We start from the raw sequence: 14,808 nt of genomic DNA, 5'->3' as shown, positions 1-14,808 counted from the left end.
TGGAGCCCGGGCGGGGGGAGACCCGCGCAGCCGGTTTGGGTAACCCGGTGGATGTTTCTGAGGCTGCGAGTTGAGCGGAAACGGAGGCGCGGTGCTTCAAAGTACCTAATTTTTATCGCATTCTGTAGTTCGATGGGGAATGTGAACGCAGACGTTTAGCTGGCAAGCGGCTAGTCAAGATGCAAACCAGATATAGCTGCAATAATAAAAACTCTTTCGTCCTTTTGAAAGGGCGAGGGGGGAATGCAGCTCAAATGGAGCAAGTGAGAGCTGGGAGTTTGAATTTGGTGCCTAACAAGGCACCTTTCTCACTTTAAAATATAAGCCTTACTACGGACAGGCTTTAGACCTCTTATGCATGATTGAAAAATAATTAACGTAATGAGAAATTAGTAGGGGGGGTAAAATTACAGCACTGGTGTTTTTCTGTAGGGAGAGGGATGGAGTACTGCCCCAATAAAATACTTTCACCTTTCCGCCTGTGAGGTTTTTGCTGTTGAAAAGCAGAGCTTTTATGCCAGCTCTCATGTTACCTGCTAAACTGACATTTGACTCAGTTTTAACTAGGAGGAGGTTTTTATGTTTGTTTATTGAAAAAATACTTCAGATGTAGGACTTTCTTGACCAAATTGAATTTAAATGATAGAAATCTTTTCCTGTGGTTTGGACTTAAGATGTGTTTAGATCCTGCTTTTTCACAGACTTACTTTGGCAGGTTAGATGATTTCCTCAGGTTGGAGTTCTTTAAAATGAAAATACTTGCATTCTCTTTACCGTGTGTGGGTGTCATCAAGATAAATATCTTTAAAAAAAGATAATGATCAGATATCCTAATATATGGCCTCTAGTCAGCACCTAGGACAGGAAAGCAAGGGTATTACAGTTAGGTCATAATGTGTTTGGAAAGCCATGCAGATTTTAGGATAGGAAATGGTTAATATTATTTTCCCTCTGTGTGCGTATAGCTTCACCTATCAAGACCAAAAAAAAACCCTGCAAGTATCTTTAGGATGAATTAAACCTTGTGGATGGCCTTCGGGAAACTGTCTGCAACTGAATCACGGTCTGGTCACCGCCCCTCTTTGATTCCAGAGGGATGAGAGAGTAGTTCGAGGCCTTCCTTGCTTCTTTATTTTGAATTGCAGCAAGAGAATTTTAAATGTAATTCCTCATTGGTTTGGGATGAATGTGCATGTGGTGCGTGAAGTCTCACTTTCAATTCCTGTGCTCTGTTGTGCCCAGCAGGTACTTCCTGTGGTGCAACTGTGATGGTTGAGAGTTACAAACCTTACTTCTGAAAACGGCTCGTTGGTCCCAGCTCACCTTTATCTAAATTTATTTCTTGCCCTGTGAATCCTCGGTGTGCAAATCGTGATCATTTGTCTTGATCGATCCTCTTTTGCCTTTAAGGAGCTTTCACTTAACTGTTGAACCTTTGGGAAATCCAGCTAATGTTGTAAGTGGAAAAAATCTTGAAGTGATGTTGGTGATTATCTGATCTGAGACAAATATCACTACATGGTCTTGGAATTTTAAAATAAATAGTATCTGCAGATGTTGCCTGGGGTTTTCGTTAGAAAAACTAGAATGCTTTTTTTTTTTTCTCCCCTTTGTCTCACTAAAATATGAGGCTGTCAAATGCGTTGTGAGAAAGCTTTTGGTACGCTTTTTCTTTTGAAAAAGATTCATTCTCTGTGGCCTTATCTGAAACTTGTACAAGGACACTTGCTTTCTAAAGTTCTTTTTACACAGATTCTGTATGCACAGTGTGGCTCAGGACTGCAGTAAAATACTGTGTAGAAGTAGTTGTTTCTCCGGTACTTGTTCTCTGGTAGATTAATATAATTTTGGTGGTAAGCCAGAGGTGAAAAGTTACCAACTTTGATAGGATTTTGCATTACTGTACTTTCTTGCTGTTTTCAAATCATTTGCATGCTGCTCTTTTGTTTTGAAATGAATAATGTATGACTGAGGAACACAGGGTACCTGGTTATTACAGCAGGCTCTTTTTTATGAGCATTTAAAAAATTGGGGGGGGGGCTTACATTAAACACTTGCCCTTTTTTTCCAGATTTACTTTCTGAATAGACTCCTTTTTTCCCTTGAGCAGACAAGGTTTTTAGTTTATTTTGATGTATTTTTTTTCTCGCAAGGTAACTACCGATAACGGACTAGTTTGCATGTGGAACATTGGGTTTTAGCTCTTGAAGTAGAGTTTTGAGATGGAAAGGAGAATTAACATATGCCAAATTGCTGCTTAGTTCTTACTGTGACCGCCTGTCTAAACCAGAGGCATTGTCACCTGCCTGGTGCTTAGTTTTGTCTAAGGAATGACCGCAGTCCGGTCACTTTATTTCTCTGCTTCTGTTTATTCATCTGTAACTCAAGGATAATTAATAATTCCTTTTTGTGTTTGCCGTATGATATTGTATGTGGGATAGCTATTGTAATTTCCAAAATAAAGGAAACAGCAGCGTTTTTAGCTTCTCCAGTGGCTGAATCACTGTAAATGCCTTCCTTTTGGAATTAAGTTTAAAACAGGATGGTTCTTTCATAACTCCTGTCAGCCCTTATGATAGCTTTTTGGCAGAGAAGTTCAAAGAACTTCCATCTTATACTTCAGAACTGGGGAGGAAGAAATCTACTTCTGTGAAATGGTATGCTGTTTCTTAACTGTGTAATCTTGTTGTAGCCTTTTAAATCTATTATTAAACAATACAGTAACAACCCCCCTCCTTGCAGGAAAAAAAAAAAGTAGTTTAGATGGCTCTAGAATTCCTTGAGGATTTACAATACTGCAGGACCTAAGCAAAGTAATGCAATTTCTAGATGCTCTCTTGGGTGGAGAACGATGTGTATTTTTGCTAATAAAATCATTTTCTGTACAACATAAAATCACCAATTTCTAAGCAAATCAGCATGTTAAGTCTCTAGAAAAGTATTTTGGAGCAACCTTCACTAATTCTGATGGAAGTAAGGAAATAACTACTTGTCTGCAACTTGGTTTAAAAACAACTGATAATATTCTGACAAGTATTACTGCTGGCAGCCAGCTATCGTCCAAAAAAAAGTACGTTCTGGGTCTGTCTCATATTTGAGGTAGAGCTCAAGTCGGCATAAACTTTATTTTGTGGGTGGCAGCATATTACTCCCAAAATATTGCTTTAATAGCACTGGGACCATGATGAGCTCTAAAAATCTATAATTTATTTAATTAAAAGGTACTAAGGTAGTGTTATAGTGATCTGTAACTCTTCCATGAGCTGTTATGTTTATGACAGTAAGTGAAGCAAAATAACAAAGTATATTATGGTTTAAACAGTTGATGTTCTACTTCCTATTAAAAAAAAAAAAAGGGTCCATGGGCATAATGTTCTGTAGCAATAATAGGAGGGACAAGTTGTTTCTTAGTGGCTCTTAAGAGATCCTAATAATGTGTGCCTTCTCAAATTGATCTTTCAAAACTAAGTTCTGGAAGGCAGGTGGGAGGGAGATAAACTTTCTGTGAGTCATTTCAGTGTATACAGCAGCTAATAAGCAACTGCTGATCATTCAGTAGGAAAATTGTGTTCTTTTATGTAACTCTGAAGTCCCAAAGTATGGTCTCTCCTCTAGCTGCTTACAAAGGAAGGTAGGAAGGTAGTGATTCCAACCCCCCCTGCCCCCCCGCCTTTCCTCTGCAGTACGTTAATTTGTGTGACTTGTTTGATCTTTGCTGTGGAAACAAAAATGCAGATTATAATAAAACTGTGGTATCTTGGTGAAGTACGGTATCTATCTTGGAGTGGCCAAAAATTGGTGAATCGCTCAAAACAGTAGACTGCATCTGTATTTGAGGTTTTCTAATGACTCCTTTCTATTGGTCTGAGCAGGCAGCTGAAACTGGCAAAAACTGGTATAATAATACAAGCTGTGCCTTACCACTTTGTTCGTGTTGAATGTAAGCAAGGCCATTTTGTTCTTTTTTCATTGGGCGTTCAAAAAGACCACCCAAAATTGAAGATGAAGCGTAGTAAGAAGCTTATTACTTTTAGTAAGCTTCTTGAGCTAGTGGAAAATAAATGGTTTAGAAATCCCCCCACAAACACATGTTTTTCCCCAGCTGTGTGTATGGGTAGTACATAGGATTAAGATGCCATTATGACTTTCAGCAAAAGATGACAATTAACTTCTAAATAATTTTATTTAAATAGCAATCACTTTACTAACTCTCCGAAAGAAAGATGAGGTGTGAGCTGAATGCCATAGAGATTATATGACACTGCAAATAGTAGTAAAAATCTAATATTGTGTTGAACTGTGACCAGATTTGTTGGTAGTAATAACTGTGCTGTGAATGGAAAAATAATTGGATGTTTTCATTGCTTAAGTTTTGAGGTGGAGAACTTTTCCATGTGTCTCCGTAGCGCATGAAATGGCAGTCAAATAGATGTAGTAAATATGTGTGGGATACTAGTAAATAGTGTTTCATGTGTCCTGTAGTTCGGTGGCTCTAAAATGAATACTTGCCTCCAGTAGCATTCAGTGGGGGTGTGAGTAGCACAAAACAAGACCTGTGTGTGATGTGAATATGCAGGTGATTCAAAATTGTTCTGAATATTGCATTTTGTCGCTTAGCTCTCAGAATTAAGTCACTGAGATCAGAAGATAAAAGCTTAATTATAGCATTGGCTGTGAACACTGCGTTTCACACCAAGTGGAGATTTCTGCTGCTTTCCCTGTCCTACCAGACTCTTGCAGCTTTTGAGGAAAGAGCCCAAAATACTCTTGGTGGTGGTGCCAGTGTCTGCAGATTTCCCTGCCAAGCTTATTCTTCAGTATGATCAGGCATTGTCTTAATCAGATTTATAGAATATTGAGCATGTGGTCAGGGCTCAGTTTATATTAACGTATCATCAGTACAGTACTCCTGTATTTAAAAGACTAAATATTAAATTGTTAGAATTTCTGAAACAGTTGTAAAATGTAGGTATTTTGCTCCAGTATTTGTCTGACTCAATACGAAGCTTGTGGATCTCGCTATTAAGTTGTTGTTCACCTATGGAAGAAAAGTAGCAGGTGCAACAGTGCATAGATTTCAGGAAACTAGTGTACGGTTATTGAATACAGGAACTTCAAAACAGGTAAATTATGACTTAGGTAGATACCAATTACAGACTGCAATTCATGTGTACTTAAAAAATGTAAAACTTGACTGCTTGATACTTCCCCCGGATCCCTGCCCTTGGTGGAATATCAGCTCATACTGTGGAGGTAGTGAACTGGCACCAGAGCTTCCCTACGCTTTGAGCATTATAATTGCATTGCATTTTCCTCAAAGCTGATCTGAAATATTAGCGTATGATTTGTAAGCCAGAAGAAATAAGGATTTATGTAACTCACTTAATTGTCAGCTACAGATTAATTGGCATTTACTGTTTAAGGTGAATTTAACTTATGTATCCATTTGTGATGAAACTGGAGTTTTCTGCCATGTTAATTATCAAGTGCAGACTAGTCCTTGCATGTTAGGAGTAAATCCAATTTACAGCATGTATAAATAAAAAAAAAAATGTTGACCCGAAACTTAGTCAGTGAAAAAAATTAAAATCTTAAAAGTAAATGCCGCGCCAGCTACTCTGAAACTGCAGTCGTTTTCATATCTCTTGCTTGATCTTTTTTAGGAGTAGAAAAGATGCCAGTCAGAGAAATAAACTGTACTAGGGAAAGGAAAACTGACTGTCTAGCACACTGAGTCATGTCCAGCATAAACTTAGACGTTCTTCTTTCACTTCTTTTTAGGTATCTCTTCTAAAAATTATGTCATAGTGGACCACTAATCCTCTTCTGGTCACTGATGGGAAATATTAGAACAGCTTCCCCTACTTTGATATAACAGAAATTAGACACTGATTAGGGTGTGGGGAGCTTTCGCTTTTCCTGTCTGAGGTTTGTGTTGCCTCGATTGAGGCAGCTTTGGGCTCCCGTTTGTAACCCAGCTGCAATACATAAGTGCTCAGACAGGGTTGTTTGTGGTTGCGTTCTACTTGGGCATTAAATGTAGTGTTAAAAGGAATAGGTATTTGATGTTTTCATTGTAAGACTTAACACACATGTTCCAAGGATTAAAAAGTGCATGAAAGCACTACTAAAAGTTTTCTTTATGATGCTGGCCTGCTGAAAATACTCCTGTGGTGACTGAAAACTGGCATTTGCTTTTACAGCTGGATTCAGCAGTTTGTGTAGTCCTCTTCCCCTTTATACTTCAGTCTCCTTTTTTGTAGTTCCATATGTGCCCCGTATTCCAGGACAGTAGGACGCTTCCCGAAACAGACTACATGTTCCATGTAATAATGTGTTCTTATTGCCTGTGTTTGTCTTATTCAGAATGATTCCTCGCAGTGTTTTCATTTTGTGTACAGATTCCTTTTTATTTTGTCATTTCATAGGAACCTCCAGAAGTTAAGTCTCTTTGGGGATATAAGCATTCTGCAGCAACATGGAAGTATATCAAATACGTACCTCGGCAAGGTTGACCCAGATGGCAAGAAGATTAAGCAGTAAGTTATATTTGTAAATTATCAAATACATTAATAAAAACAGATAACGGAACACAGATTTTTCACGCCTGAGAAAACTTTAAGTTTTTTAATAGGATGAGAATCTAAATTCTTAAATTGAGTTGATTTCTGTTCCTACTATTTACATGAAGTAGTCTGGTTTTGTGGCTTTGTTTTTTCCCCATCTCAGCAGGGTGAGAATCCTTTCTTTCCTCTTTCATTGTGTTCTAGAAACAATATTATGTTAATGGCACAAAAGGGGAGGAGGGATGGGGGGTTGTTACCAGCACCTCTACTATTGTTGTACATGAAAAAATTAGAAAAGGAAGTAATCTGTTGTATTTCACAAGAATTGAGGACATGTAGCAAGTAAACTTGAAAGAGAACGTAAACAGAAACAACTTGCTTCAAGTTGCATCTCAAAACTAGGTTATATATTTGCAGAATTCCTGGAAGATCGTAGCTCACAATGTGCTTGTGAAGTTCAGAGTTGTATGTTAGCTTGCCATAATTACATTGCGGTACAGTCCTTGAATGCTTATAATCAGAATAGCTAGTTCTTCTTTGGAAAAGGTTAAATACAATGTAAAAAAGTTCCTGACTTCTGGAATAAATTACCACAGAGGGAGTGATGCTAAGTTAACTATTTTAGCAGTTCTGCTAAAACTTTCCATGTAGGTAAAACCTGAATACCATCATTTTAATTTGTGTCCGTTTAAACATCTTCCTCCCAGTAGCTTGGGAGTGGAATAAGTACATCCACTCTAGGTCTTTACTATTATTTTTTTAGAGTGGTTTTAGAACTAATGTAGGTATATTATCAGATCAATGTATGTATGTGAACACAACCATTGAACTAAATGTTTGGTCCTGACTTAAATTTGCAAAACAGTGCAAATACAGATGTGTCTCACATACTGTATCTTTGCCATCAGTTCTGCTTAGAAAGCAGAACTTAGAGCAATTTGGGATTCTGTTTAACACATGTACTGTAGTGCTGTGTGCAGGTAAAAGGCTGATTTGGTAAAAGCTCCTTTTTTCATAACCTTTGTTGTGAAAACATAAATATATAATCAAATATTTGCCAAGGGGATTGAAGAGAGCCATCTAAGCAGATGTTTACTCAGCTGAGGGCATGGTTAAACATTTCTTCAAACAAGTAACAAAAATAAGTATGCACATTTCAAAGCCATAAACCATTCAAAACTCATTATCTAATTTGAAGTTAGTCTTTTAGGTGAATATTGACCTTTGCACATTTTGGAATGAGCAAATAAATGCTACCTCTTTTTTGTCTGTTTGGTTTTGGTGGGTTTTTTTGCTAGAATAAAACAATGTATTTGGGACCTGCTAGTCCTTTTCTAAATTAAAGGAAAGCTGGCAGTGTTTTATTCAGTGTTCTCAAGTTCATCAGCACTAGCAGCAGATTTACTTCAGGAAGTAAATCTTTATGGCTCCTTAATCTTGTCTTTTGCACTTGGGGTTTGCATCAGCTAAGTTGCAAAACATGGATACTGATAACTAACACTGAAAGATATTGAGCAGCCTTTGGAGACAGCGTTATTGGTAGTTGAGGATTTTTGGAACCTGTATGGTGATAAACCTTACTAGCTGTTTCGGGAACTTCCTGCAATTAAAGCAGTCGGGGAAGCAAATGTGACACTTCCTTAAGTCCGTAGCATTGAGCTGGATGTAACAGACCGTGGGTGAAATCTCAGCTAGCACAGAACTGTTAGGATGCTCCCCCACGTTAAGACTAAGGGTTGTTTTGAGGAAGAGGAGGCTTTGGGTTGTGTTTTCAAAAAATGTACTTTTGCAGTGATCAGCATGGGTTTGTAGTGCTTGTTCTTTTTCTGTATAGCATGTGTGTCCCTGGTTACTTTCTAAAATTCTCTTTACAACTTAGTTCATTACTGTTGGGAAGCTCAGTGTAAACAATACATTTGTCTTGAGTTGAACAAAGGGTAGTTGTTTAAAATTTTGGCTTACTGAAATCTGTTTCCCATGATTGATCCATGTGGTTCAGATAGTTTGGTTTCCAAAAGAACCAGTTTAGCCTCAGTTATTAAACAAAACATTTTGATTGATAGTCTTTAATTAAACAAATGGGCTCCATATGGACCTTGGTAATATGTTTGTTTCCTGTCCAGGGCCATCGATGTGCTTCGGTACTAGTCAGGACTGTTTTTTGGGCTTAAACAGTTAACTCAGCCTGTCTAGTCAGCCTGTCCTCTAGCTGAAAGCGCCATTTGGGGCATTAATTGTGAAAGTAATTTATTTTGAGGTTTTTATTTTTTAAATAGTTTGCTCCAGTATGATCTTTTGTAGGTTTAGGTTGATGGTGAACATCCCGTAATTGCTGCTTACAGGGAGCAAAGGGGACTGATTAAGTACACTTGCTGAGGCATCACTCGGTTATGTTGCTTTCTTGCATGTGCTGAGCTCTGCTTATATTTTGTGTTATACTTACTAAACCATGCTTAAACTTCAGCTTGATAAGCGAGCTTTAAGATAACCGTATGTAAGTTAGGATAAATGTAGTACTACATGCTAGGCAGTTGAAGTAGAAGTTAATATGATAATACAGTAGGTGTTAATTCCCAAGAATTCACTTAATGGGTCTAACTTTTTCTAGAACACAGTTCAAACTATTTTTGCAAACTCCAGGTAGATGCAGTCTGTTTATGAAAAATAGGATGTGCATAGGAATTTGCAGGGGAGAAAAAAAACATGTTAGGATGTTTGAAAAATTTGTTTGAAATATATTAAAACTAATGGCATGTGGTTTATATTGTGCTTCCTGTCTGGCCTTATATAAAGCAGGTATTAAAAACAATCCAAAAGTGATCACTATTAAATATTCCCTATTGACATGTTTGATCTCTTTTTATTAAATTGGCAAAGAACTGGGGAAAGGTGGCTGGAAAGTTTTCTTAGTCTACCAACCCATAGGTCCTATCAGCACAAATCTAAATACTTGTATAAATACTTTGGTGCTTGCACTAAAAAGTTGATGTGTAGATAGCATTAAATCAGTATCTCTCTTTTAAAAAGTTATTTAGTGCAATTCCCACAGGGGAGAAAACCCACCCTTCAGCTGCAGAGTTGTGTATCATATTTCTTTTCATTAAGTTGCGCGAGTACTAGAACAGTATTCTTCTCAGCCTAAGATGTTTAAGTCGTATCGGAAGCACAATTTAAACAGATTTTTAGTGCAGTGAGGTATATAGATGGTATTATTCTACTGAGCATCTCAAAATTGATTTGTCATCTTTTCAATTGTTCTGTAAAATATTACAAGGACTATTAAGGTTGACTGCTTGGACTATTACAAAATAAATTCTACCATTGCTGCAACCATTACAGCACCTTTCACTGATGTGTATGGTGAGAGGGGGGAGGGAATAGTCTTTGTTCTTTGGAAGAAATTAGAGAGGTTCCTGTGGTGGAACCTTTTTCTTTGGGGGATTGTCAGAGAATCTGCCTTCAATTTAAGCATTGGCAGGAATAATTATGAAATAAACATTGCCAGGATCAAATAGGGCTCATCTGAACTGTAAAAGACTTTAGGAATAAAATAGCAAAACTATGCTATCTGTGACTCTTAACCTGTTATTTAAAACTGTGTTTAATTTGCGTCACAGTTGCCAGTCCTCAGTTTAAAAAAAATATTCAGAGAAGATCTGGAAGAACTGAAGTCTTTAAACCTGATGACTATACCAGGCAAAACCTTGGGAACTATTCTGAGGTGCATAGTAGATAAATACAACCACCACACCAACTTTCCCACTTACAAAGAGAAGTCAGGCCTCGCAAACCCAATACATTCTTAGGAGAAGGAAGAAAGCACATGCAGGCAAGGGAGAGGATGAGTTAGGATTGATCTTTTAACTTTCTTACAACAGAAGGATTATAGGGCATCAAAGGTAGTAGGTGACAAGTTCAGAGCAAGCAAGAAGGGGGGGGAATCGCACTGCAGAGTTCTTTATTATTGGATGTTACAGTTGCTAAAAGCTTACTTGGCTCAAGGAGGAGCCTGGATAAATTTGTAGAAGTGACGTCCCTGACAGTTACTAAATACAGAAAGCCACCTCTGGCTCAGGAGGTCTGAGTTACAATTTTTTGGAAACTAAGGAGATATTTGAGAAATATCCCTGTGTGCTTTCCTTGTTCTGTCGCACTTCTTAAGGCATTAGTGTTTCTCTGCTGTCAGTCAGGATACTGGGCTAAATAAGCCTTTAATTTTGTCTGGACGTTATCTTGATTAAAGATATGTGGATGAGAATAACAACTATAACAACTTTGTAAGATTGTTTTGCTTAGATGTATGAAGTATACAGATATTCATACAATAAAGGAAAAAGTGTTCTGTGCAAAACATTATCTGATTTGAGGCACAAAGATTTCTGCTAATTTTGTACTGGAGGTGTTTACATCTTATTTCTTGGTGTTTCATGGAACTGTCATAGCCTGGCTCAACTGCTTCCTTTAAATGTTGCTCTTTCCTTCTGGCTGACCAGGGTTTGAGATCAAACTCTCATCTACACGTGTCCTAGAATATGTATGCTCAAAGAACACTTGGCATTTGGGCAGGAGGACTCTTTTGAGCCTTAGCAGCTGTGGGATGAAGACTTGAAAAATATTTATTTGGAGAAAGTTTGCAGAGCTTGACTGTACTATTTGAATTTAGTATTAAAAATCTTATCTTAAAATACTTTTGTTGCCTTCCTGAGTTAAATATCTAACTTAAAGAACACCCCTTCGTTAAAAAAAATGAAGGGGTAGGAGAGGTGGGAGGCATCAGAGTAAGTGCATAATAATCATGCAGTGTAATAAATGGCATGAGGATTCTGGAAGTGCCAGAATCATCTGGCACTGATAATCTGAGATTGAAATGTTACCAGGTCCAAGTTGTTTTGGTAAAACTTGAACCTGTTGACACTTGAAAATCCAGTTAGCTGTGCATTCAGAATTATTTAAAGATCTTCTTATATGTTTGTTCTTTACCCTTTAATGAGCAAAGTCAAGCAAGTAGTTTCAGATCATTCTAACTTATGCTCAAAGTCAAGTTTCTGCAACCTTTCACTGAAAATGACTTTTTTTTTTTCCATATTGAATTTGCAGTTCTGGAGAGGTTAGCAAATATGAAAAGCTGTTTTTAAAAACAAGACCTGTGTTTTAAAAGCATTACAGGTTTTCTTATTTGCATAACCTTAAAATGTATGTGGGAGGGTGTTAAATACGTGCTGAGAAATACATGAAATGAAGGTTTACAGTGTGCCACTCTTTTTGAAAGACAAAGTACATAATTTTTCTCAAGATAGTTTACAATTTTAACCTTTTAAGTGCAATGAAGGTTAAATTGCTGTGGGAGGTCTGCAGAGTCAAGTTCTAACATTCGTAGTTCACAAGAACCATAATAATAGCACCTTCCTGCAGAATAAGGCCATAAATAAAAGAAGAAGAATTCTCGAATAAAAATAATAGAATGGTATGCAATTGGTAAGACTAAACCATGTTTAATAGGATCGTTGTCTGTTTTGTTTACTTGCAGAATACAACAACTGTTTGAAGAGATATTAGGCAATAGCAGGCAATTGAAATGGCTGTCCTGTGGGTTTATGCTGCAAATAGTAACTCCCACATCATTGTCCTCCTTATCAAACCCCATAGCCAACACCATGGAACATCTGAGCTTACTGGACAACCACATCCCTGGTAATACCACTCTTATCACTGCAGTTGAATTGGAGCGCTTTGTGAATCTGCGTTCGCTCGCTTTGGATTTCTGTGATTTTACAGCTGAAATGGCAAGAGTCCTGGCTGACAGCAACCATGTGCCTTTGCATCGACTGTCTCTCCTGGTCCACAGTGTTTCCATAATGCACAAGTCATTGGACAGTATGCCAGAAGATGAGAATTGGAAGGCGCTGACTCGCAACAGCACTAATCTTCGGGTCTACATAATGGCTTTTGATGTCAAGAGTGATGATATGTTAAGGATTCTTAAGCCCAGTATCCCCTTAGAGAGGATTCACTTTGATAGCTACATCACTTGTGTTTCAGGGGCTGTCGTTGACCTCATATCCAGGCAGTATGACAAGTTCCTCACTCATTTTATACTAATGAATGATGTGATAGATATGTCTGGCTTCCCAGATCTTAGCGACAACCGGAATGAAGATCCACTTGTCCTATTAGCCTGGAGGTGCACAAGACTCTCTCTTCTAGCTGTTCATGGTAGGTAATACATTGCACGGGCATAGTATGTGACTTTGAAATGCTTACAACACTTCAGCCTTTCTAATCATAATGTGTTTTAGTGGAGTGGTGTTCAAAAGTCTGCTGCACAGTTGCTGTACACGCTGTTGTACCTTATACTGGTATTTTTGTGTTTGAAAATATGAAGGTGTTTATTGTGTATGAGTTCTAAACATACTTGTAGCTTACTAACTTCTGTTGAGAAGTCACATAGGATTTTATTAGACTGCTCACAGAAATGAGGATAACTAAGAATCGAGCATTCCGGGAGGCTTATCCTGAAAGTGGTCTGCACTGTGCAAGTTCCACCAAGTGGCTGTTATGTGAACGTGAACACTGAAAACATTTGCTGTTTTACTGTGAGCTCATATGCTGGCAAGATTAGATGATTGTGCTTCCTGTTTGTAAAGAACATGGGTTAAGCGCCCCAAGGCTGAGGGGAGGAAGTCTGTTACCAGTTTGGTAAGACTTTGCCAGCAGATGAAGGCTGAAAAATACAATGTGAAGGAGGTTGCCTCCCTGAGTGCATTGGTTTCACTAGTAATACCCCACCTCTTTATTTGCCATATAATTGCAAATTAAAAAAAAAGTGTGCATTTGTATTCAGGTCTGTCATCAGTACAGTACTTGCTAGAAGTTACAGTTCTTTGGCAAATCTTAAGGCACCTGAAACTGAAATAATGCAGAATAGTTCTTTTTGTTTGTGCTGGAATCAACTTACAAAGCTGACCAAGTTTGGTCATGCATGAAGGAGTTAAGTGATGACTCTGTATTGTGTTGCATAAGAATGAATGCCTGTTTCCTCAGGCGGCTTGGGGGAGTAAATCTCCAGTCATTCAGCACAAACGGGAGAGACCTTCAACAGTGAAGGTTGTACATTCAGATTTCTGTTGGCTGAAGTCAGAAGGTCCTGCTGTATTTGCTAGAAAGGGTTTTTCTATTGTCTTCTGCTGAAAAATCATGGGGGGGGGGATCAGTTCAGCTGTCTCTCCTTTATAGTTTCCAGGTCTGACAGATTTTGGATACTGGCACATGACCTTACCACTCTAAATGTGAATTTTAGCAGTTTCTTTTAACATTTGGATACACGTTTGAGGACCTTTTTTTTTAAAAAAAAATATGTTACCTTAAATTATCCTACTGCTACAGGGAAGTCCTCTAATATATTATCTAAACTTAAAAAGATGGTAAAATATCTGAACGTAAGCTAGTGTAAGTATCATTTAATATCAGCACATGTCTATTCAGTAGAAGGTGTTAGTCTGTGCAGAGCATTGGGAAAGCAAACACCTTCTACAGTTCTGTCTAGCAAATGGTTGTTGCTGCATTTTCTTTCTTTGGAGAGATGCTGTGTATACCTGGGGGAGAGAATGGCCAAATATCACCCTTGCTCTGATGCTGGGATTCAGATTCTTTCCCCTTTACTCCCCTCCTTGCAGCAGAAGCCAGCTAAGCTGCTTATAAATGCCTCCTGATCTTTTTTAAGCTGTGAATATGAGTTCTCTGGCACTATAGCATAAGCATCTTTCTTCTAGAGTAGCAACTGTGAGAAGAACATGACTAGGAAGAAAGATCTAGAATGCTGTGATGCTTCAGTACAACATCTTAGCCTCACGCTTGTGTTTTCTGAGGTTTACCAAATAATGGTTTCTGGCTCCACTTGTCATATTCTTTATGATACTCTCCAGCCTCCTTCAGGAAAAAATGGTGGATTTTCAAGACTTTGTGTTGTAAACATAGAATCATTAAGGTTGGAAAAGGCCTCTAGGATCATCGAGTCCAACCGTCAACCCAACACCACCATGCCCACTAAACCATGTCCCTAAGCGCCTCATCTACACGTCTTTTAAATACCTCCAGGGGTGGTGACTCAACCACTTCCCTGGGCAGCCTGGTCCAATGTTTAACCACTCTTTCAGTAAAGACATTTTTCCTCACGTCCAATCTAAACCTCCCCTGGTGCAACTTGAGGCCATTTCCTCTCGTCCTATCGCCAGTTACTTGGGAG

The 14,808-nt window shown here is 38.2% G+C and overlaps 1 protein-coding gene across 1 annotated transcript in view; it reads left to right on the top strand.

The window, feature by feature from the left end:
• The window catches only part of FBXO33 (F-box protein 33), a 22,146-nt gene that overhangs the window by 1,880 nt on the left and 5,458 nt on the right, over window positions 1–14,808 (top strand). Inside the window, exons 2-3 of the mRNA XM_009319473.1 lie at window positions 6,429–6,539; window positions 12,094–12,779. Coding sequence (XP_009317748.1) covers window positions 6,429–6,539; window positions 12,094–12,779 — 797 coding nt within the window. The remainder of the gene's footprint in view (window positions 1–6,428; window positions 6,540–12,093; window positions 12,780–14,808) is intronic.

The sequence above is a fragment of the Pygoscelis adeliae genome, unplaced genomic scaffold (assembly GCF_000699105.1).
Source record: "Pygoscelis adeliae isolate BGI_AS28 unplaced genomic scaffold, ASM69910v1 Scaffold71, whole genome shotgun sequence".
Classification (NCBI taxonomy): Eukaryota; Metazoa; Chordata; class Aves; order Sphenisciformes; family Spheniscidae; genus Pygoscelis; species Pygoscelis adeliae.
The sequence above is the reverse complement of the archived record's forward strand: the minus strand, read 5'-3'. Positions and strand labels throughout refer to the sequence as shown.